At 44.3% G+C, this 24,947-nt stretch overlaps 1 protein-coding gene and 1 long non-coding RNA gene across 3 annotated transcripts; one reads left to right on the top strand and one right to left on the bottom strand.

Moving 5' to 3' along the window:
- Positions 1-222: 222 nt before the first annotated feature.
- UBXN2A (UBX domain protein 2A) lies at positions 223-23,991 on the bottom strand. 2 transcript variants are annotated; one of them, XM_082215653.1, is made up of 7 exons: positions 23,909-23,991; positions 14,685-14,735; positions 8,277-8,415; positions 6,623-6,732; positions 5,287-5,424; positions 2,989-3,147; positions 223-1,459 (listed from the first exon to the last, which is right to left on the bottom strand). In XM_082215653.1, the coding sequence occupies exons 2-7, from the start codon at positions 14,723-14,725 to the stop codon at positions 1,267-1,269; spliced, it is 780 nt and encodes a 259-aa protein (XP_082071779.1). In that variant the 5' UTR covers positions 14,726-14,735; positions 23,909-23,991; the 3' UTR covers positions 223-1,266. The 2 variants fall into 2 exon arrangements, with proteins under 2 accessions (XP_082071779.1, XP_082071780.1); XM_082215654.1 differs by lacking the exons at positions 14,685-14,735; positions 23,909-23,991 and having other exon boundaries at positions 8,273-8,374.
- LOC309528304 lies at positions 447-14,620 on the top strand. Its single transcript, XR_014217635.1, has 2 exons — positions 447-588; positions 14,246-14,620. It is a non-coding gene; the product is annotated as an uncharacterized lncRNA (long non-coding RNA).
- Positions 23,992-24,947: the final 956 nt, after the last annotated feature.

Below are 24,947 nucleotides of genomic sequence, written 5' to 3' on the forward strand. Positions count from 1 at the left end.
AGAGACAGAGGCCATTGTTGCCTGCAGCACCCCTGACTATCATTCAAGGTAATTAATTAAATATAATAATAATAATAATAATAATAATAATAATAATAATAATAATAATAATGTTCCCTCCAGAGGAGGGGTGTAATCCAGCAACACCTGCATTCTAACTCTTAAAAAGCAACATGCTCAGATAAGCCCATGCCAAATACATCTGATGGTTTTAAGACAAGCTTCAAGGTGAAAACATGTTCCTTTTATTCAGTGAGACTATTCAGTTGTGACACGGTACAATCTCACAATGAGAACGTACCATTTCATAATGCATGTGTGATTAGTTGTGGGAAAGTGCCCACAAAACTTCCTGACCTGTGGCAAACTTACAGCTAAACTTTTGCATTAATACTTCTCAAGACAATTGGTTGTTCATCTCATATACATACTTCCATCTCACTAACTAAAACTACTATCCCAAGCACATGAGTGCAGAAGTTCTATTGATATCAGTGGAGTTCAGTTTCAAATAAATTTTTCAAGACTGAGCATAATGTATGGATCTAATGGCACAATACGAGATTAAGGCTGCAGTCCTACACTCACGTAAGTGTAAGCCCTGCAGAAGTTTTACTTCTGAGTAGAGATGTATAGGATCGCATTGTAAGACATGAATCGGCAGATATGTTTTCAAGGAAGGTAGCAACTACTTCAAAATTTAGAAACTACTGCCTCAGATGTTAAAATTAGTTTTAGCTTTAAATGTTAATATTAGCCTCCCATAAATTTTGCACTGTGGCACTGAGGAAACAATAAAGCATATTGGGCTATAGCAGAAAGCAAGAATAGTATCAACCGGCAGTATCTTTGAAAAGCAAGGTGCATTTTTTTTCCAGTTTGTAACTAAAAGTGCGAACAAAAGCCTAGGCGTTTCTCTAGAATGCCCCTTTGCAAGACTATCACAGCTATCTAGCTGACAAAACACACAGCTTAAGATGGCTGGCCTGGTGAATTATTGCCCGTTCTATTCTAGTTAGGTTGATAAATAGAAAAAGAGAGAATGCACTGGAGTCAGTACAGCACATGCTATATGACTTTTCCAACAAGCGCTGCAGATGTTATACACCACACCACAAATATTGCTATTGATTTCTTTTGGGGGTTACATACACCTCCTGAGCTTTGGTAAAACCAACCCAGCCGAGCAATTGTTTGGTGGGTACCATCTGCTTCTTCTCCAAGACTCCACCGCTAATGTATCTTAGGCAATCTTCAGAAAGGATGCTAGGACAAACTCTGAAAAGGCTCGCCATTTTTTTTAAGTCTCTGAACAACAACAGCATTTTTTAAATTAGCCTCCTCTAAGGTGAGAGATTCGTTCAGCAGCTCGTGAAAAGGAAGCGATGTGGTCAGCGTGAAAGGACTTCTTCCTTGATGTCCTTGGTAATTTGCTATGAAGTCTCTGACGTGCCATATTCTAGGAAGAAAAGCAAATATATATATTTTTAAGTCTGTGGGTGGTATTCAACGAAGTTCTACTCATCGAGTCGACATATTAAAATTAATGACCGTGAATAAGTTAGGTCTGTAAATTTCAACAGGTCTACAATGGTAAAAACCAAGCTGTATACCACCGTTATTTTGAATCATTTAGGGTACAAATACAGTAAGGAAAGGGTGGTTCAGGGAAACAAGTTTTTGACAGAAAATTTACATTGCCCAGTGAGCAAACTCAGAATCTGGTTTGTGTCAACTCAGCCTCCTTCACTGCTAGGTTAAGTGCGCAAAACATTTATGAGAATAAATTCATTAAACATTTGCCAGTTGGTTCAACTGAAGAGAGAAGCTCTGATCTTTGGCAATTCTCATAAACTATCCAAACTGGTATGTAAACAGCTTAGAGATTTCTTCTTTCTTCTTCTTCTTCTTCTTCTTCTTCTTCTTCTTCTTCTTCACTTTATAAATTTTGTAAAATAAATAAATAAATAATCCAAATGAACTAAGCTGCATACTGATGGATTTTACTGTAGAACTGTTAGTGTCGCTCTTTGAGAATATGCCCAACCATTAATAGCAAGAAGGATAATCCTTTATCACACTCAAATCTATAGATTACCCTTCCCATATAAACAAAATTTTGCCACTGCTTTATGCACAATAATCCAATAGGAAATGTAATAACGTGTTTAACCTAAAGTAGACAAAGTGCTTTTCTTCAGAGCCTCTTCAAACTTTCAAATAGGCTGATCCTACGCATGTTTATTCAGAAATCATTCCCAGTAGGTTCAACAGGACTCTCTACGTATGCATGCACAGGACTTCATACCAAAGTAACTAAACTAAACCTGAGAAATAATAGGAACAGGAGACAAGGGGAATGTTTTGTTCTGTCTGCAAGTAGAGAAGATAATTCTGCCAACCAGAATTTTCATTGTTAATAAACATATGTCTTCTGGTACAAAGCATGCTTGCAATCAGGGATATCTGTTCATATAGTACCCCCTTCATTACCCTGCTATACTGGTAAGATGACAATAGAGGGTGTGATCTGAACAAAATGATGAAATGATGATGGCAAGGCAAAGCACTGTTAGTCCTTATGTGAAACTATGTAAAAACAAGTTCTTGGTGTTATGAAACCAAGAAAGCAGGGTTTGCAACACTGGATATAACCAGAACATTGAAAAATATATGAGTCTAAGCTGTCACAAATCCAAAGACTTTGTGCTAACTGGCCAGTGCAAAACATAACAAAACAAAACAAAAACAATACTACAAATTTTCATTTTGAAAATGATCATGGTATTAAGTCAAATCTAAATGTCTGGTCTTGATGACTTCATTCTGAAAACCCAGATAGGTCTGAGATTCTTTCTCTTCCTCTGTAAGCCTATATGAACATTTACCTGGGAGTCCTGTTGAACTCAACAGAGTATAATTCTAAATAGACTTGTACAGGATTGCATTGCACTTGTAAGGGTGTGCGTTAATACGATCAGTTCTTACCTATGAGAAATATTAAAGTTTTGTACTATCCTTGTTCCATCTGCTAGCCAGATCTGGATACTAGTAATGGGTTCTGAATGATTTAATACCACTGTTGGTTTTCTCTTTTCAATTTCTTCTACATCTCTTTTTACTTTAGAAATTATTCTTGGTGTGGCACTGCAAAGTAAAAGAAAACAACATGAACTCAAACAAGGTAATATCACCTCTCCAAGAAGGGTCAGGCCACACACTGGCTAGTCTTATTTTCTGATGACTTCAAAATGCTTCTAAAGGCTAGATAGCTTTAATCCCGTCAACAACAAATAGATTAAACAACAGCATTTTCACTACATTCTTAAAGGATGTTTAAATTAAAAGCAGACAGAATTTTTCAATCTATTTGGTAATGTAAAAAAAGTGCATTTGAGGCTGGCAGAATAACTCAAGAATAAGCATGTAAAAACTGCTATCTCATTAAAATCCCAGTTCTGCTTTTAAGCTAGTAGGCAATCTAATATTCCAGTTCCCTCTTCAAGGGAGCAGTGATTTATAATTTGCCTCTTTGTGGCTTTATTGTTTGAAATACGATTCTCTTTCTACCTTACCATGGATTTTATTTGTATTTTTACTGGAAAGACAGAGACATCACTATTTTGAATCAATCCATCATAATATACACCAGAAATATACACCATGCAAACTTCATTTTTAATAGAAAGCATGGGGCAGGTTTGCACATGTATGGTGGAGCCGACCTGTTGCCTTGTACATGTAATGGCAGAGGACTATTTCCTAATCAGAAGTAGATCTCCTCCCCCACTATAGGTCATACCTGTGACATATTTACAATGGGACACAGTCCCAATGGATCAGCATAAGGGATCCCCCCCCCCCTCGTCTGGATAGGGTTCAATATCTTCCCAACAACAATGGCTAGTCAAATAAACAGGTCGGGTTAACTCGGCTAATTAAATATTGTCAGAACAGCAGGACCGATTAGGCATCCTAATGAACTCTTGCCCTGCACTTTGAAAGGGAATTTGCACAGTGGTGATTGATAAAGGAGCTGTTCCGTTGCTACGGTTGTTGCTATAGAAGTTCTACATTTACTGTTCTTTTTGGCGTCAATCCTGTACTCACTTTACTGGGAATATGCCTCATTGGACTCAGCAGGAGTCTGCTTCTGAATAGATGTTTAGAATTAGACAGTTAACATCATTACTAATGATTTGTTAGTTGCTGGTAAGGTAAAACTAGGCAGAGGGCCTTCTCGGTAGTGGCGCCCCGCCCTGTGGAACGCCCTCCCATCAGATGTCAAGGGAATAAACAACTACAGTGGTACCTCTAGTTACGAGCTTAATTCGTTCCGGAGGTCTGTTCTTAACCTGAAACTGTTCTTAACTAGAGGCGTGCTTTCGCTAATGGGGCCTCTTGCTGCCGCCGCGCCGCCAGCACACGATTTCCGTTCTCAACCTGGGGCAAAGTTCTCAACTTGAGGTAACTCTTCCAGGTTAGCAGAGTTTGTAACCTGAAGCATTTGTAACCTGGGGCGTTTGTAACTCAAGGTACCACTGTATCTGACTTTTAGAAGATATCTGAATGCAGCCGTGTTTAGGGAAGTTTTTAACGTTGGTTGTTTTATTGTGTTTTTAATATTCTGTTGGGAGCTGCCCTTTTATTGTTGTTTTATTGTGTTTTTAATATTCTGTTGGGGGAAACCCAGCCAGATAGGTGATGTATAAGTTGTTGTTGTTGTTGTTGTTGTTACTACTACTACTACTACCCTGTGCTAGTCTAAGCCGACTGCAGCAGTAGCCACCATAAGAAGGCTAGGTCTTAAAGAAAGTTGCCTGTCTCTCCTTTACAAGTTATAATCAAAATCCTGAGAGGCAGGCGAAACCTATGAAAAAACCCTGTTGATATTGTAATCCTATGTCTACTCTGAAGTAAGCCCCGCTGAGTACTCCCAGAAAAGTGAGTACAGTGGTACCTCAAGGTTAAGTACTTAATTCATTCCGGAGATCTGTACTTAATCTGAAACTGTTCTTAACCTGAAGCACCACTTTAGCTAACAGGGCCTCCTGCTGCTGGCGCGCTGCCAGAGCATGATTTCTGTTCTCATCCTGAAGCAAAGTTCTTAACCTGAAGCACTATTTCTGGGTTAGCGGAGTCTGTAACCTGAAGCGTATGTAACCTGAAGCATATGAAACCCGAGGTACCACTGTATTGGATTGCAGTCTCAAAGAAGGAAGCAAGAGCATTATAATTATTTCCCCAAACCATTTTTGAGTTTTATAGAAATATCAGGCTCTTCACCTTCCTAATCTGTAGCCTTGTCCAGAGAAAGGATGGAACGGTGGCTTCCTCAAAGCATACACCTCGTTCTTCTTATCGTCTACCTTAATGTCCACCTCTTCTTTATCACAAATCTTCTGCAACTCAAGAGGCAGCTCCCTTTAAAATAAACATAGAAAAAGTTCCTATGCGTGTGGAAAGTGATATTTTAAAGAAAATTTTAGTTGAAAGGAAAAACTCACGATAGCCAGTGTTATAGGAATTCTAAGGTCTCAAATATAGATGTTGATAACTGCACAAGGTAAACACACATACATAAGTACATAAACCATGTCTAAAATAGTACAGGAGAGCAATCCAAAAGCCATCTTTGCTCTCCTGTTTCCTCTGCCTCCTTAACTTCCCTTGCCTGAGAACAGATAGCAATCAGGGGAAGTTCCTGAAAGGATTCCTCTCTTATATCTTTGAACCTCTTTTGTATTAATTGTCATTGTTTGCTCTGCACTGAGGGATGTCTGACCAGAATCCTGATTGTCTAATCAAATGCTGATGTTTTGTGTAAATTGTGTCTGGAACTATGTGAAACTTGCTAAATCCTCAGGAATACCATACCTTGGCCTGCCTGAGCCACAGTAACCCCACCTTATGTGTGATGTAATTTCTGACTGTTTGTAGAGGGGATGCCCTTCTTCTCCGTGCCAAAATGCAAACCCTTAGAAGAGATGTTTCTTCTTGGTTCTGGGTCTCTCTTGCCTCCTTGCTAGGAGGGAGGGAACTCTGTTGCAACAGAAAAATAAAGATCTGCCTTGCTTTCACTGCATCCTGCCTCCAACAATTCTTCTCTGACTGACTGATCATGGACTTAGGGGACCCTTGGGGAGTTGGGCAGCAAAAGCCAACCACCCCTATTTTTCTTTATCACCACAATTACGTAAGAGCAACAACATAGGCCATGGTTTATGGCAAACAAGGGCTCGTGGTTTGCCCCCTTCAGACAAACTATGAGCTATAACCATGGCTTATTCTTGGGTTCACAGTTCACAGTCTGTCTGGAGCAAGCCCAGTTCATACATTACACTAATCCTGGAGTGGGGGGCTGTCCAGGCACACAGCAGGCATTCTCAGAGTTCAATAACATATTTCAACAAGGCAAAAACATGTGAAGGCAGGACAGTGAATGGCATGACCTAGGGAGAGGGTGCACATGGCTGGGGAGGTGGTATGGTCTAGGAAAACTCCCAAGGGCCAAATCTGGAAAGCTGCATTTGCCTCCCAGGCCTCCTCATCTCTGTGCTAAGTCAGAGCAGAAACAAAGCTGTGCTTGTGCAATTTGGCTCAACATACAAAGCTGACTTGCCCTTTTTTAATCGAGTCCAAGAAACGCTTGTTTGCAACATCTGTGTAGCTTCGGAGCTCGCCATCATTCACCGTGAACCCATTTTTCCATAATTTAATTGTTGTATCAACCTGCAAAGCAAAATAAACTCAAATGAACATTGTATCGCAACAAGCAAGCAGCAGGTTCATAAAACATATCCATTTAAAACAGAGGAGAGTGGCACAAGAAGCAGCCTTATGCCAAGTCATTCACTGGCCCACCAGCTCAGGGTTTATTTACAACAGGGGTCAGCAACCTTTTTCAGCCGTGGGCCGGTCCACCGTCCCTCAGACCATGTGGTGGGCCGGACTATATTTTGAAGGGGAAAAAAGAACAAATTCCTATGCCCCACAGATAACCCAGAGATGCATTTTAAATAAAAGGACACATTCTACTCATGTAAAAACACGCTGATTCCTGGACCGTCGGCGGGCTGGATTTAGAAGGCGATTGGGCAGGATCTGGCCCCCGGACCTTAGTTTGCCTACCAAAGTTTGCTGACCCCTGATTTACAGTGACTAGGCAGTGACTCCCCAGGGATTCAGACAGGGCCCTTTCCCACCCACCCCTTCCCAGAGATACCAGGAATTGCACTGTGGAACATTTGTATGCAGAACATTTGCTCAGCTATTGGCTTTGCAACAACTGAACCTAGACCAATCTATGCGAGTGCTGTCACCAACAAGGAATGAGTTGGTTTTTAGTATGCACTGGGACTAGAAAATACCAGAACATCTGGATCTGCAGATTTGGAAAATAAAGGGCGTGGATATGGGGACACACACACATATATATTCCACCACCCCCTTTCCTTATCTTTGTTACTTGCATTCTGGGTGGGTGGTAGATTTCAAGGGGTGGGTGGGTCCTCTGGAGAGAACAGTTTAGCTGTCTCTTAGTGCAGACTCAAGGGACGCGGGTGGCGCTGTGGGTTAAACCACAGAGCCTAGGGCTTGCTGATCAGAAGGTCGGCGGTTCGAATCCCCGTGACGGGGTGAGCTCCCGTTGCTCTGTCCCAGCTCCTGCCAACTTAGCAGTTTGAAAGCACACAGTGCAAGTACATAAATAGGTACCGCTCTGGTAGAAAGGTAAACGGTGTTTCCGTGTGCTGCTCTGGTTCGCCAGAAGCGGCTTAGTCATGCTGGCCACATGACCCGGAAGCTGTACGCCGGCTCCCTCGGCCAGTAAAGCGAGATGAGCGCCACAACCCCAGAGTCGTCTGCGGGTCCCTTTACCTTTAGTGCAGACTCAAGTCATTGAGACTGACCTTCCACAGCCACTGCTGCGCTGAACCAGGATTTCGCAGCAATAGCAGCAGATATGTTCTATTCTTATGATAAAACTTTTCCCTCTTGCTAATTATGCTGTTTTAAATGTGCATTTTATATCTGACTTCCCATTAATTATGTTGCTTTAAATGTATACTTGAATTTGTTCAGTACAGAATAATGTTTATTCTGGATGGTTTTGTTTGATATTTTAATGTAGGTTGTAAACCACTTTGATCCTCCCCCCCTAAAATTATAATGTGGCATAGAAATGAAATTAAGAAGAAAAAGACAGCTTGTAGTACTGCATACGTTAAAAGAAAAACTTTAAACAAAATTTTACACAACGATTTAAACTCACATACTCTGTTTTTAACTTGAGACTGTTGCGTGCATACAGCTCCAAATTTCTGTGCTTCTTCAAAAAGGTCATCAATAAAAAGATCACAGCCTTTCTGGTCGGCGCCATCATGAATTTGGTCATCAGTTCTAGGTTTGCAAGCCCTGCAAAAAAAAAAAGGAAAAGGGGGGGAGGTGCATATGAAACACATTGCTTGACTTAAACCACATGTCTATTGGCCTGTCAGTTATGTTAAATCTGAACCAAACATTCTTGTAAGCATTCCAGAAAATTATGAGTGTGCACCTTATCCTAAATACTGCGCAGTAAGATAGGATGGTGTTTTCGAAGCTACCAGCATGAGTTTGATCAAACTGCGGGAGGCAGTGGAAGACAGGAGTGCCTGGCGTGCTCTGGTCCATGGGGTCACGAAGAGTCGGACACGACTAAACGACTAAACAACAACAACAAGAAGATAGGAGTATCATAGATCAGGCCAGCCATAGAACAGGAGGTTCACAAATCCCTAAACACCAGCAACAGCTAGTTATATTTCTTTGAAAGTATCTTCCGCTTAACAAGGCAGCCTCAGTAACGTACCTGGAATCAGAAAAACCACCTCCATCATCCAAATCAGACGAGGTAGCTAACTTTTGGCACTTGCACTCTATAATGCCCCGCTCTGTAATACAAGTCTCCTTGAATTCTATAATGTCCCAGTTCAGATTTATAATTTTTGTTCTCAAAGTAAACTTAGTGGTGTTTCTGGTTATATTTCAGCCCAGCTACCAAGGCTAAATTTGGTAGGGTGGGGTGTGCAGTGGGGGAATTCATATGCAAAAGGAGTACGTACCTGTCCACAAGCTGCTTCCAAGTTAGAACCAGATTTAATGTGGCCTGGCAATTGGCTCATTTTGATATGAACAATCTAGATGTGCTTCACGTTCCTTTGTGAACTGCAAGTGTAGCTATCCTGGTGCATCGACTCTCACTTCACTGTGGCAGACTAAATATGTGTCATTTTAATGGGCCCTAGTTTATTATCTCTTTATGTTTTCGAATGCAAGCCACCTTGAGTTTCTTGGAAAATCAAGCAGAGTACATATGTTATATATGAGGAGGGCAGGACTGTTAACATGTGGTCCGTAAGATCCTGCCTTGCTGCAGATTATACTAGACAATTCTCCAACCTTTCTCAACTTCTTCTCGTGTTTCAGTCTGCAGATTTATCTCCAGCTCCTTCTCTCTTATTTATAAAATATGGTCCCTGGTCTTTAGTCAAAAAATACTCTTTGGGTGACAACATTAGCAAGTAGAGAGATCCTCCACAGTCAACTATCTAGTAACACTGTATTATGTTGTTGTTATTGTTTAGTCGTTTCCCGACTCTTCGTGACCCCATGGACCAGAGCACACCTTTAGCTTAAGAACAGACCTAAACTAAGCATTACTGAAGGGTAGTCATGGTGTTTATATGTAATATATATGTGCACATTTTTTAAAACAACAACAACCCTGGAGCACATTTAATTATTGATCTTAATAATTCTAAATACAGTGGGGCCCGCAAGACAAAATTAATTCGTTCCGCGAGTCTTTTCGTCTTGCGAAGAACGGTCCGTCGCAACTGCGCCTCTTCAAGCGGCTTTAAGAAAAAAGCGCAAGACGTTTTCATCTTGCGAAGCAAGCCCATAGGGAAATTCGTCTAGCAAAGCAACGCAAAAACCGAAAAACCCTTTCGTCTAGCGAGTTTTTCGTCTTGCGAGGCATTCGTCTTGCGGGGCACCACTGTAATTAAAGAATTTAAGATGGTAATACAATATGCATGTCTGAAGTGGTCCATTTATACTTTATGCATAAACAACGATCCACAATGCAAAAGCGAGTTAGACATTATACTGATTAACAGCTCTATGGATACAGTGGTACCCCGCAAGACGAATGCCTCGCAAGACGGAAAACCCGCAAGACGAAAGGGTTTTCTGTTTTGGAGGCGCTTCGCAAGACGAATTTCCCTATGGGCTTGCTTCGCAAGACGAAAGCCCATAGGGAAATCTCCGGGGACCTCTTTTAAATGCTGGTGGTGGGGAGCAAAGCCTTTCCCCCCCTCCGGCCTTCAGAAGAGGTCCAGGAAGGCCGGCGGGGGCCGAAAGGCTTTGCTCCCCACCGCCAGCATTTTAAAAGCAGTCCGGGATAGCAGGGAAGCGCTTCCCGCTATCGCGGACGGCTTTTGAAGGCAGGCAGGGGGGGAGCAAAGACTTTCGCCCCCCGCCCGCCTTCAGAAGAGGTCCAGGACCTCTTCTGAAGGCGGGCGGGGGGCGAAAGTCTTTGCTCCCCCCTGCCTGCCTTCCCGGGAGAGCGGAGAAAGGCAGCGCCTTTCTCCGCTGTCCCGGACGGCTTTTGAAGGCAGGCGGGGGGGGGGGAGCAAAGACTTTCGCCCCCCGCCCGCCTTCAGGAGAGGTCCAGGACCTCTTCTGAAGGTGGGCGGGGGGCAAAAGTCTTTGTCCCCCCTGCCTGCCTTCCCAGGGGCTTTTACATCGCCCCGGACAGCGGAGAAGTCCTCCGCTGTCCCGGGCGATTTTAAAATGCCGCCCGCCAGCATTTTAAGATCACCCCGGACAGCGGAGAAGTCCTCCGCTGTCCCGGGGTTTTTTAAAATGCTGGGGGTGGGAAGAAAAGCCCTTGTCCCCCCCCCAGCCTTCAGAAGAGGTCGGGGGACAGACTGTCCCCGGACCTGGTCTGAAGGCGGTTTCCATAGGAACGCATTAATTGATTTTCAATGCATTCCTATGGGAAACCGTGCATCGCAAGACGAAAAACTCGTAAGAAGAAAAAACTTGCGGAACGAATTAATTTCATCTTGCGAGGCACCACTGTAATTTATTTTACAGTGCAATGTTATGTGTGTTTATTCAGAAGTTTGTTCCACTATGTTCAATGGGGCAGTAACAAACCCCTATATTCTGATGCAGACCTATAGAGTATCTGGGATTCAGAAGTGCTCCCGAGGAAACCGTGTTTTGGATTTTGTGCCCAATACATTTTCTCAGTTTCAAATGGTTTTTTCTTCTCCTTAGGCAGAAAATAGAGTGAAGCCCCTTCTCTTTCTCCCTCTTCCAAAATAAACTTTTTATAGAAGGACATTTGGTTAAATTGGTTTTAAAAAATAATAATAATCTCAGCTTGACTCTGAGGCTTCCCAAACCTGCATGGTTTTTTTGCAAGGAGTCACCAGAAAAAAGCAGCCACTGCCAATGAGTCTCTGCAGCTGCCCTTGTTACATGTCCTGCCTGGGGTGGATCTTGAACCCTTGCCCCAGGAGGTCTTTGCGCTCTCTCTGCAGACCCCCTGCCTTGGGAGCTATGTGTGTGCCACATTGTGTAGGCCAGCCTTTCTCAACCTTGGGTCCCCAGATGTTTTTGGCCTACAACTCCCATCATCCCTAGCTAGCAAGGCTAGAGCTCAGGGATGATGGGAGTTGTAGTCCAACAACATCTGGGGACCCAAGGCTGAGAAACACTGGTGTAGGCTCTCCTACCCCCTCTTTCTATATTGCGTTCACAGAACAGCAGCTAGTAGGGCCACGGGTAGATTCCCACTGGGAATGCTGTGACACTGTATGTTCTGCATGTTGTGATGGAGGAGGCAGGCTGTGACGGTTGTTTAGTTAAAAGGGGCCAAAGCTGCACTTACCCCAAGTTTCCAATAATTTATTTATTTATTTTTATTACAGGCAAGTTACAGGGAACCAGGCAGAGGGCCTTCTCGGTAGTGGCACCTGCCCTGTGGAACGCCCTCCCACCAGATGCCAAAGAGAAGAACAACTACCAGACTTTTAGAGGACATCTGAAGGCAGCCCTGCTTAGGGAAGCTTTTAACGTTTAACACACCACTGTATTTTAATACTTTGTTGGAAGCCGCCCAGAGCGGCTGGGGAAACCCAGCCAGATGGGGGGGGGGGTATAAATAATTTAATTTATTTATTTATTATTTTTATTATTATTATTAGGCAAAGGAAAGGGAAAGAAGCCCTATGCAGTGGTGTATCCAGCTAAATAGTTCCACTAGTTCAACGTCTTCCGTGCACCACCCCTAAATATTTTCTGGGATTTCCTCCCACTCTTTGAAGCAGATTTAGGGGTTGTGCAGAGAGAGGGGAGAGGGCAGAGAACATACATTGTTCAGCTCCAAGTCCAACTATGCGACTGGATACTTTCACATTTACTTGCAAACATATCTTTCACATTTACTTGCAAACATATACGCGCAATTACACAAAACATTTAAGAGAGCATTTAACGCTCCTAAAATATACTGTATAGGTACAAGTGCTGGGTGCGTGGGTGGGAAAACCCATTCATCTGCTCCACAAACAAAAGCTGTTTTGGAAGGGAAATGTTGCTTTTGCAAAGCAAAAGATCAGAAGAGAGCACCTTTGTTCTTTAACAGCAAGCTTACCTCGGCACTTTATTATAAAGGAGAAGGCTTAATAACGTGGCATGACAGAAGCCATAGCGCTCACTTCAGCCTGCAGCTGCTGCAGCTGTGTCCTTCAAGAGGAGAGGAAACCGTGAACAGGAAGCAAACTAGCCTGACAAAGCTTTTAAGGCTCTGCAGGACAAAGGATTTTTAGGACACGCAATGCATCCAACAGTAATGATTAAGGCCTTGTTCCAGCCAGGGCAGGTTGAGACTAACATGACTAGCAGCCTGTCTCACAAATTTAGATGTCATCATATGGGCAGAGTAGCCAAATCATTCAAATGCCAGTGTTTCCCTTGGTCTAGAATCTAGATATATTTATATCAGTGGGCCGATCAGATGGACAGAACCTCTAGGCCTGGATCTGTCCGCTAGTCCCCAAGCACACCCCCAAATTCAGGTGTTACTCAGAGTAAGCCTACTGAAATTAATGGACCTAACTTAATTTCAATGGGTCTGCTGCTCTCATGGGGGCTTAGGAGGATACCACCAGAGCTTTTTTCTGGGGGGACGCAGGGGGACGCATACCCCTAAACATTTTAGGAATCTTTGTACTTTTGTCCATTTACTGTATTTATTTCCCCCGATTTGAACTATAAAATGGTGATTTTCTTGAGTCAAAATGACAGTACCCCTAAACATTTTTTAAAGAAAAAAAAGCACTGGATACCATCCTTCAGCTTTCATTCAGGCACCCAATCTCTTCCCTGTAACAATTCCCCTCTCCTCCCTCTTATTCTGTACACAAGCTCCTTCCTTAACGGAAAACCCCTCTCGCCTAGCCTTAATTATTGTGCCATCAGTTCCAAGTTCTCTATGCTATGGTTCATCCCTGCATGGGCTGGATCTTCAGTTCCCAGTTCTTATGAGTTGCTGCCACTGGTTAGGGGATGTCCTGAAGCAGAGGACCTTATGCATTATATCTTGCGCCGCCCCTTATATAATGAAGCAAGAGAAAGATTTTTAGCACCTATAATGACAAGGTCCCCTGGCCAGAATCCCTCTGACATGATTTTATATCTCCTCGCAGACACAGATAAGCATGTGACCTGGCGTGTAGCACTCTTTGCAACTGCCGCTAGGAAAACTAGAGCAAATTATATAGCCAAGGTAGCCACCAACTGTAAAGGAGATGAATTTATTTGACCCTATCTACATCAAGCTATATTCTATCTTTATCACCAAACTCCGAATACAATTGCGCATTGTATTAATTAACATTATTATTAATATATTAGTGGCCATGTGATAATTTTAGCTTATAAATTTTATTGTTTAATGTCTTAACTTGTATATTAAGGTACTTTTATAGCTCTGTTTAGAGTAGGTCATGTCTTGATAATATAAATGTTTTAAGTTTTTTGTATCAATCCAGTATATTTTCTTTTAATTGTTGAATGATTCTATGTACACTGCAGCAGTAAAACTATGTACAATAAAACTGACTGACTGCTCCCACTCGTGGAAGGTTGGGTAAAGTTAATTTATATTCATCCCTCCTTCCTTCAACAGCCCTACTGTAGATCGTCCATCCTGGAATAAAGACAGAGAGAGAGAGAGGGAGACTTCCCTATATGCCTGATGTATCTATGTCGGAATCTGTCTGGACTTTTGCCACCAGGGCAAAAAGCAACACTCCTCTGGAAGCACGACACGGACCAAATCAATAACAATGCCTGGGTCAGGGCCACAGCCGCCAGACAATTATTCCCAAGAACAGCTGGCTTGATAGCAATTTGAAGCCCCCAGCGGATTTGTCCCTCAAAGTACGTGCCTCAAGAATCCGTTCCAACCTAAGCAATAATGGACCCCTAATTGCCCCACAGGTCACATCTCGACTCCATTACCAAAGGCTTATCTATTAATAAAAAATCAGTTTCGTTGTAAGACCGTATTTAAAAGGCATGAGATCACAAACAGCAAAAATGCAACGTAACCAAAAAATACCCACCATTCTTGTTTCAAAGTTTCAGACTTGTTGACTTCTTGCATTGTGCTGCACCTAGCATTGGGGTGAGAGAGAGAGAAAAATCGATAAAAGCCAAGCAACAGAGATTTTCTAGACTGAGTAAGACTTTGGAACCATTGAAGTAATTTGTTTGAAATACAGATTGCTTTTCCCACAAAGGTCTCCGATTCTTATGTAATTTGACAGGTGTTGACTTTAAAAAGAACAGGAAGACACTTATGGGTCCAGGCGCTGGAACTACTCTGATAGTTAACAAACCACCAAGTTCATTATTAATGTCAACCGTCCCTCCCAAAAACATTCCCAAGCATAGCTGGGCATGTGAGGGACTGGAACACAAATGGGTACATATGGTGTTCTTTTAGAACATGTGGAAATTGGGCAGGGGGCAGAGGACGGTGCCAGGCAACTCGCTCCCATTTAAACCAATAATAGCATTAGATCCCACACAATGCACATACCATAAAAGGGAGGCTTGTCTGACTGGCAAATCCCAGTAAACTCCCACTGTGCACTCAGGCAAGAAGCGATATGATTACCACACGTTTGGTTCATTGACACTGATAGACAACCGCGACTAGAGACAAAAATCCCCTAAAATATGTTCCAATGGAAAACATATATATTGCTCCATCCAATATAATTGCTTTCCTTGGTAGTGGCTCCCACCCTGTGGGACACCCTCCCTTCAAATGTCAAGAAAATAAACAACTACCTTGGTTCTCGAATTTAATCTGTTCCAGGAGTCCGTTTGACTCCCAAAACTGTTTGAAAACCAAGGCATGGCTTCCAATTGGCTGCAGGAACTTCCTGCAGTCAAGCGGAAGCCGTGTCGGATGTTCGGCTTCCGAAAAACGTTCGCAAACCGGAACACTTGCTTCCGTGTTTGCGGCATTCGGGAGCCGATTTGTTTGGGAGTCAAGCTGTTCGAGACTAAGGTACTTGTACCACTGTATCTGACTTTTAGAAGATATCTGAAGGCAGCCCTGTTTAGGGAAGTTTTTAATGTTTGGTGTTTTATCGTGCTTTTACTATTCTGCTGGGAGCTGCCCAGAGTGGCTGGGGAAACCCAGCAAGATGAGCGGGGTATAAATGATAAAATTATCATTATTATTTATCATCATCATCATCCCTGACAAATGAATCTCAGTCGAGTGACTGGGCATATAAAAGGAGAAATAAGAAGACGGTTGCTGTGATTCTTGCATTGCAGAGGGTTGGACTTGATGGCCCTTGGGTTCCCTTCCAATGCTTCAATTCTATGATTGTATGGTTATATGACCAAGAGTGTAAGGAGTGAAGTGTGCAGAAAGCCAACTCTCTCACACACCCCTTAACACAACCATTCCTTTTTCAAGTGCAAACCACTGAGTGCCATTACAGTGGTACCTCGGGTTACATACGCTTCAGGTTACAGACTCTGCTAACCCAGAAATAGTACCTCGGGTTAAGAACTTTGCTTCAGGATGAGAACAGAAATTGCGCAGCAGCAGCGGGAGGCCCCATTAGCTAAAGTGGTGCTTCAGGTTAAGAACAGTTTCAGGTTAAGAACAGACCTCCGGAACGAATTAAGTACGTAACCAGAGGTACCACTGTATTAATGTGCATCCCACCCCCTCCCTGCAAGTATCCATCCACTACTCATAAACATCCTCTAATTCAGGGGTCAACAGTGTCTCCAGCGCCGACTGTGTGGCGGGCCGGAGAGCGCGTGCCCATACCATACACTATTTTTGGCGCACTTCCGGGTCGGAGGAGCACTGGAAATAGCTTGTGCGCATGTGCACAGGCCTCCTCCGACCCGGGTGTGCACAGGAAATAACGCTTGCGCATGCATACAAGCTATTTCTGGTCTCCTCCGACCCAGAAGTGGGCAGCTGCACAGCGCAGCGCTGGTAAGAGTGGGCAGCGCTGCAGGCTGGATAAACAAGTCCCTTGGGCCTTATCCAGCCCATGGGCCTTACTTTGGGGATCCCTGCTCTAACTGATGCCCTATGGATATGAGAAGCATGGATCCACAAAGAGACCAAGAAGTAAAAGTAGCGAGTTGCCAACCACACACAGCCATGATATTACTGTACTATCAGTGTCATCCTCTGTGCAAGTGTGTCTTGTCTGAGGGTGAAACTATGATGAATAGGATAACTGCTCCTGACTTTCTTGTTCTTTGAACATTAATATGTGTTAAGTTGCTGTTGCAAAAGGATAGGCCATCAATTAGAGTCTGTCTGTGTAGCCAGCTGCAACAGCAGAACCAGCAGATTGGAATTGGCACTGTGTCCTTATATGTGACAGATATTATTTAAAATCAGTGTGCCAAGCTACACGGTATATAGGAGGTGTGTGGCCAGAACTCTCTTTTAAATGAAATGTAGCCATGGATGGTTGCTGATTTGACCAAGAGGAAGGGGATGTTTCACTCCCCAGGGCAGTTTTCTCAATCAAAACTGCCATCACCCCTCAAAGATTCTGTAGGTAAAACAATACATCTCCACTCATAGCAAACAGAAGCTCAGGTTTGGAATAAATCACCACCATCATAATATTGATAAAGGTATTTTATAACTTATAGGTGGGAAATGGTAGCAAGCACCAAAAAGCACAATAAAAAGAATGAAACAGCCATTAAAATATAAATATACATGGAGAAAGAACCCCAATATTGTCAGCTCCCTGTGGCTCCATTTCATTAAAAAAGAAAACATTGGGGCATCCAACAACAAATATTCCACATGGTACTTTGGCCCACTGAAAATTTAATACCTTGGTAGCATGAGAGTCCACAATGGCATTACTTACAACAGTGGAAACCATGTCCTGTGCCACCACAGCTGAAGTCTAATCTACCAACTGTTTCCCTGCCAACATGGAATGGCTGGCATAGGTGTGTGTTTGCCCCAGTGATTGTGCCCATGGGCAAGGGGGCTACTGTCTCTTCTAGCAATGTACTAGAACACAGAAGCAACACTTGCATGTAGCTCCTAGGTACAACGCTAGGATTTACCACCCATGTGCCTTCTTACACCATTGTCCGGAGCACACACTGTGGTGTTTGCGTGGCAGTAGGCTTGGGCCGTATATTTCATCAATGGTCTTTTCTGTCTCTCCAGGCAGAAAAAAGCTACAATACAACACAGAGACCGCAGGATATCCCTTGTACATATAATTGCAAACACAGAAATAACAGTGTAATCCAAACAAGAAAGTATGGCACCTCTCCAAAACATGCAGGGACGATGCCAGAAATAGCTTAATCTTCATCTGATCAGTATTCATACGGCCAGGAAGAAAATTCTTGGCTATCCATAATTATAAGAGATATCTGCCGTTGGGCCCATAAACGAACGGGAGCTTGCGGTGCTTTCCAGAACATTTTGCCCAAGGCATGGCAAGCCAGGAGAGCTTAGGAAGCGGCTGAACTTCAAATTTCACAAATTAGCAGCAGCAAGCTAAACACACGCACAATAGCTAATCAGAATACTGTTTTGTGTTCTGGAATCATGTAGGCTGGAAGGGTGCTGTGTAGAAATTAACCCAAATCAGGTCAAAGGAAACCGGGAACTGTTTGCATGTACAGTCGTCTTGAGGGGCTGGGAAACAGAATTCCCATCTATCTCCCTAGCTCAATCCAGATGTGTTTTCATGGAGCCAACAGGCAATGTAATGCAGCTGGACTTGGTTCTCCTAGCCCGGAATGGTCTGGAGCACTCTTCTAGATAAGCCTCTGGCAGATTTAACACCCACAAGACGACCAACAGCTTCCTAGATAGCAAGAAGGAATTCTACTCCTTGGGATGGCTCCGTCGTTGTGAAGTGTGAAATGCCGTATTTTTCGCTCCATAAGACGTACCAGACCACAAGACGCACCTAGTTTTTGGAGGAGGAAAACAAGAAAAAAATATTCTGAATCTCAGAAGCCAGAACAGTAAGAGGGATTGCTACGCAGTGAAAGCAGCAATCCAATCCCTCTTGCTGTTCTGGCTTCTGGGATAGCTGCGCAGCCTGCATTTGCTCCATAAGATGCACACACATTTCCCCTAACTTTGGGGGGGGGGAGTGAGTCTTATAGAGCAAAAAATACAGTACATCTTTATTCTAAATCTAATCAGTTCAGCAAAGAAGATGCACAGAAGAATTAGGGCAGGCACCCCCAAACCTGGCCCTCGAGCTGTTTTGGGACTACAATTCCCTCCATCCCTAACCACTGGTGCTGTTAGCTAGGGATGATGGGAGTTGTAGTCCCAAAACAGCTCGAGGGAAAGAAAGAGCAGGATTTCCACCTGCTAAAAATAGTGCCACTACCACCAGCCACAGTGTTTTGGCAAGTTTGGTACCAGTGCGAGTCCCACCGCCACCAAGGCTAATTGCAATGTGGGGAAGCAGATTTTTGTTGAAGTCAAAGCTGGGGAGGTAAGGGTTAAGCCTCTCCATCCTGTGTGCTGTGGTCCCAGTGAAAATCACCCCCTTGCTTAGTATTAAACAGAAAAAAACAGAAGAAATTGCTAAAGACAAATGCCTGGTTTGGCCCTTTGGCAAACACACCATGTTTGCTTTTCCCTACTTGTTTGAAAACTAAGCACTCTTAATAAAAAGAGCCTTGAACACAAGACTTTTTTTTAAGTAGCAAAATAATATTCTGAATTAACAGAAGCCATTTCTTAAAAATAGACTTACAACTTTGGGACTTCTCTTCCCTTTTCTCTCCCCCCCCTCCCATTTTCTTCTCACTACAATTAGATTCATCCATCCAAATTTATATTTGTTGTTTTGCCGCTAGGATGCTTAGCAGCAGTTCAGATATATGCCGTCAGCACTGCAACACCAGCCAGTTCCCCTCTTAAAGGCACACCTGTCAATAAACCTGGGTATTGAACAACCCTGCTAGATAACTGAACAAAACATTTCACCTTTCAAAATAATCACGTTCAAGCATAACACCTTCACCAGGTTAGCTACCAATAGTGGAAGCCCAAGTACTGAGATGGCAAACTTTATTTCTGACATTACCCCTAATATGCTCAATCTGAAACATGTCAGGATTTGACGCTTGCTCTCTAAGAATTTTGATACTTACTTAACAGCACATTTCTGAAGGCACATAGACACACTGCCTTAAGTAGGGCTGACCCGCTAGTAAGACTGAAGACCTATGAGTGATAGCCTATACTTGACTACCTATATTTGTCTACTTAGAAGCCTCGTTAAATTCAATCAGACATATTGCGAGGTAAGGATTGCAGTCTTAACTGGCTTTTCTAGATCATACTTGATGGTTTAGGTTTATATCCTTTTGGTTCTTTCTGTACTTTTACTGTGAAATATTTAAATTAGAAAATGTCATTTTATTCGGCATTTATTTCAGCAATTCATCATCTCTCTCCCCCCCCCCCGCTGCAGGTGGGGCTTGAGGCAGAGACTGGCGTACCTAGCCTACTTCCCAAAATCATAGCAGACTCCAGATCTGAACTGGGATCTTCCCGATTCATAGCTCAAGTTTCTGAGCTACAGCACTACATTACTTCCAATTAGCTTTATCATCAGCAGGTACTGACAGATCTTCCAGGTGTCAACAAAAACGAATTATGGCAGAACATGCTTCCATAAGCCATAGCCAACATTTATAGACAGATGAAATGAGTTAAGTAGTACAAAGAAGTCTCTTCCCCCCAATGCCATGCATTTGTTTGTTTTTGTAACAAAGCAAGGCAAAAAAGTCAAGCGATAGAGCGCAAATATATGCAAATGTATGCAAATCAAATGTGTGCATGATCAACCTTTCTATAGAACATTCTCTAGCCATTTCCAGCACCTGCGGCAACCAATTTGGACAGTCAGACAACGATGAATCATGGTGCAAAACAACAACAGAGAAGGGAAAAGCAGCAGGTTGTCATGTTTCCCTTATACCGTATTTTTCGCTCTATAACACGCACCTGACCATAACACGCACATCGTTTTTAGAGGAGGAAAACAAGGGAAAAAATATTCTGAATGAAACAGTGGACGTATCATTTTTGTGCTTCATGCTGTGGCCACAGACATGTGATCTGATGGTGAATTTGGGGTGACCCAATGCAAAAATCCTGAGAATCCCTGTGGATCTATGCTTTGTAACCACGTTTTTGCACCATTGCAGCCCCAGGCAACAGTGGGTGCGTGATTTGGGGGGGGGGCAGGCTGTAGCCATGGACATGCTATGTGCTCTGATGGTGAATTTTGGCTGACCCAATGCAAAGATCCTGAGGATCCATGTGGATCCATGCTTTGTAACCACGTTTTTGCACCATTGCAGCCCCAGGCAACAATGGGTGTGTGATTTTGGGGGGGCAGGCTGTAGCCATGGACATGCTGTGTGCTCTGATGGTGAATTTGGGGTGACCCAATGCAAAGATCCTGAGGATCCATGTGGATCCATGCTTTGTAACCACATTTTAAGTGGGGAGGGAAGGAAAAACACAGAAGGCTAAGAATGCAGGAGAGGGCTATAACGTGAGGAAAGGAAGGCAAAAGTTTCCCCCCACCCACCCACACAAGCCAGCCACTGTTTAAGGATTTCATCCTTTTAAATGGAAGAAAGCATATTTGAATGCTGTGTGTCTCCAAAAACAAAAAGCAGGAAGTCAAATCAGAATTTTAAGCCGAACCTGTAATCTCTCTTCCCTTCACAAACATTGTTCCTCCGGAGCAGGGAGAGGATAGAAGGACGGACGCTCTGCTTTTCCTCTCTTCTTGCCTGGAGGGGAGGGGCTTCCCCTGCTCTTTGTTCCGTTTGAGCAAACACAGCAACGAAACAGAGCAGGGAGGGCAGTAAGACCCTGAGGCAGAATGCAGGAAAGCAACAGCTTCCTGTCTCACGGAGCTCCCTTCTCCCTGAAGCGCGGTTTGATTTTTGCCTTATTTTTCGGCTCCAGCGACCACACATTCGCTGCATAACACGCACAGACATTTCCCCTTCCTTTTTAGGAGAAAAAATCTGCGTGTTATAGAGCGAAAAATACGGTATGTCTTTCGCCACACATTTGCATTACTTCTACATCTGTGCAAAGGTTCTCGGAAAATCCCACTGTCATGTTTCCAAGCTACACAAGAGAAATAGCTTTGCCGCTAAGGTTGTTATCCAGCCACCCCCCTTTAAAGATGTGGTTATATGAGCCTTCTGGTAAAAGGCAGAAGGGACATGGGGATACGATACCAACTTCCATTTACCAATCTAACCTGTTAATGTCTACACACTAACTAGTAACAGCTCCTCGGGGTTTCAGATAGGGGGTCTTTTCCAGCCTTTCCTGGAGATATCAGGGCTTGATTCAGGAACCTTCTACACGCAAAGCCCATGCTCTACAAAAGGCACCTCCAAACTCGGCCCTCCAGATGTTTTGGGACTACAACTCCCATCATCCCTACCTAACAGGACCAGTGGTCAGGGAGGATGAGAATTGTAGTCCCGAAACATCTGGAGGGCCAAGTTTGGGGGTGCCTGCTCTGTAACGACTGAATCATAGAACTGTTGAGTTGTAGGGGACCCCGCAGGTCATCTAGTCCAACCCCCTTGCAATGCAGGAATCCTGCCCAAAGCCATCCCTGGGTGGGCTCGAACCACCAACCTTCTGAGCTGCAGCACTAGCAGGCTGTGACAATTTTTAAAATACAGTAGTACCTCGGGTTAAGTACTTAATTCGTTCTGGAGGTCCGTTCTTAACCTGAAACTGTTCTTAACCTGAAGCACCACTTTAGCTAATGGAGCCTCCTGCTGCTGCCGCGCCACCGGAACACGATTTCTGTTCTTATCCTGAAGCAAAGTTCTTAACCTGAAGCACTATTTCTGGGTTAGCGGAGTGTGTAACCTGAAGCATATGTAACCCAAGGTACCACTGTATAGTAGATACTACAACTAAACTGATTATCCTCAGAACGGCAGCACATTGTTATAATAAAGGACAGTGCTGCTGGTTGCCACGTCGAAAATTTTCATAGTAATACTTAGCATGTATATTTTAGTACTGCGACTGAACAAACCGCACACATAATTGCAATAACTCTTATCGGTAGGCTATATTGCCATCTGCATGGAAGAGGCAACCGAGAAGTTTTGAAGCAGCTGTTGTGACTGCCGCCGCTCCACTTCCAAGCGCCATTAACAGTGCTGGTTTTTATTCGAGACTACAACTCCCGTCACCCCTGACCACTAGTAATGCTGGCTGGAGCCAATGGCAGATGGAAACCACCATCTGGAGGGCCCCACGTTGCTCATAACATCTAGCTGAAAAATAAAAAAAACTGACAGCAAAAAGGCCACAGATGCTTGAACTTTGCACCTAACAAGGAAGCGCAAGCAAGACAGGATTATTGCGTTGTTTTTATTTTGAGGTTTTATATTTTGATTTTGTTCTGTGAACCGCCCTGAGACCTCCGGGTACAAGGCGGTATAAAAATTCAATCAATAATATAAGTGAATGTGTATAGTGCTATAAAACCTCCGAAAACCCCAATGATCAAAGCCAGGTGCATTTATACCCAGATCCGAAGTCTGGTGCCTGCAATCCTATTTATTATGCGCGCTTGGGAGTAACTCAATGGGAACGACCTTTAAGTAGACGTAAGGCGAGGAGGATCGGACGCTACAACCAAAACACATTTACCGATCCACTGAACGGGGGCGAGGGGGCTTACTCGTGAGCAAACATGCTCCCGGACCTGCCTGTAAGGGTTTGTTTTTTGGGGGTAGGGGGGACACTGGGGGAGAGACAGACAGCTCCTTGCATAACGCAGCAGACACTATAAACTTTCTGGAACTTCAGACACCAGAACCGACAAACCCGACGGGGCGATCTGGGCGCAGCCCCAGCAGCCGCTCCATGGTCCCCGGCGCACAAAAAGGACAGATCGCCGTCGGCCCGGTGGGTGCCCACCCAAATCGCCCAAGTCTCTTCTCCCCACCACCACGGAAGCCAGAAGCCCCTACCCCGCCTCTCCGGTGGAACATCGACCCTTCCCGCCAGGAGAAAAGAGACGCGCCTTCCTCGCTTGCGCGCAACTTAGCCGAACCCCCGAAGTGCCAAGTCATGCTGTCGCCCCGGGATGCGCCAAGTCCCTGACCCCCGAGGGCACCGCCGGGAAGAATTCCCTAGAGGGTGGAAACCCCCCAAACCCGGTTGTTTCCTCCTCCGCCTGCGAGAGGCCCGCGATCCCTTCGCTCTGGCCCTTACCTGCCGCCCCCTCTGCGGGAGGAGAGCAGCCCGATCCCCGCCGAAGCGGCCGCCACGCTGCAAGGTTTCCCTCCGATTGCGCTATAGCGCCGGCGGACGGCGAGCCGGGCAGGGGCGGCACCGGCGGCTCCTTTTTTTCCGCCCACCAAAGAGGAGGGCCCTGGCGGGGGCGGAGCGGGAGAGGCGGCGCCAGCGGCTCGGGGGCGCGGCGCCCGTCATTGCTCAGGTGTCAATGGCGCGGGGGCGACGCGCCCTGGGTCGCCCCTTGGCTGCAATCGGCGGCGCGTGCACGTTGTTTGCAGCCAGAGATTTGTGAGCAAACACGCACAGGATCGCGATTTCTTCCATAGGAAGGGCTCTCGTGGGCAAATCAGCGGAGGAACGGTGGAGCTGTCCCCCATAAAGAGCCTCTCCTTTCTTCTTTGTTTATGAACCCCACGGATTTCCACAGGAGTCATTTACCAACAAGGTGCAAGGCTCAAGGTTTTTGGTGAAAGCTCGTCCTGGAGATTGGGGTGGGAGGAAAATCCCAGTTGCACATTTATGTGACACAGTGAGCAGCCTTGACTTTTGACTCTACCATGTTTTGTAAAAACTACACTACTGTAAAATAGACTAAATGCAGCTCAGATTAAGAGGGACAACAAATTAGTAGTGTAATGGAATATAGGTTGAGTTAGCATTATGAACCAATGTCCGCCTAGTGTTTCTGCACAAGAACTCTCTAGTTTGTGGGAAAAGTTCTACACTGTGTAGTCATATTTTTATAGATGTGTGGTGCTGGCAGTCACTTGGCTGCTTATGAAAGTTATTACAAACTCTACTGAGATTTTTCATAGAATTGGAAGGGGCCACTAGAGTCATCTAGTCCAACCCCCCCACAATTCAGGAATCTTTTGCCCAACATGGGGCTCTACAGTGTCAACAGTGTGATGCGGCAGCAAAAAAAGGCTAATGCTGCTTCAACAGAAGTCTAGTGTTCTGATCAAGGGAAGTAATAGTACAGCTCAGGCCACACCTGGCGTACTGTGTCGAGTTC

This window comes from Podarcis vaucheri, assembly GCF_965113315.1.
Source record: "Podarcis vaucheri genome assembly, chromosome: 3".
Taxonomy (NCBI): Eukaryota; Metazoa; Chordata; class Lepidosauria; order Squamata; family Lacertidae; genus Podarcis; species Podarcis vaucheri.

Excerpts from the sequence above, each read along its gene's own strand:
- UBXN2A (XM_082215653.1), bottom strand. The coding sequence starts at position 14,725 with ATGCAAGAAGTCAACAAGTCTGAAACTTTGAAACAAGAATG. Across the intron at positions 8,416-14,684 it reads GAAACTTTGAAACAAGAATG|GGCTTGCAAACCTAGAACTG; the intron begins GTGGGTATTTTT and ends TTTTTTTTGCAG. Across the intron at positions 6,733-8,276 it reads AGTCTCAAGTTAAAAACAGA|GTTGATACAACAATTAAATT; the intron begins GTATGTGAGTTT and ends TTTGCTTTGCAG.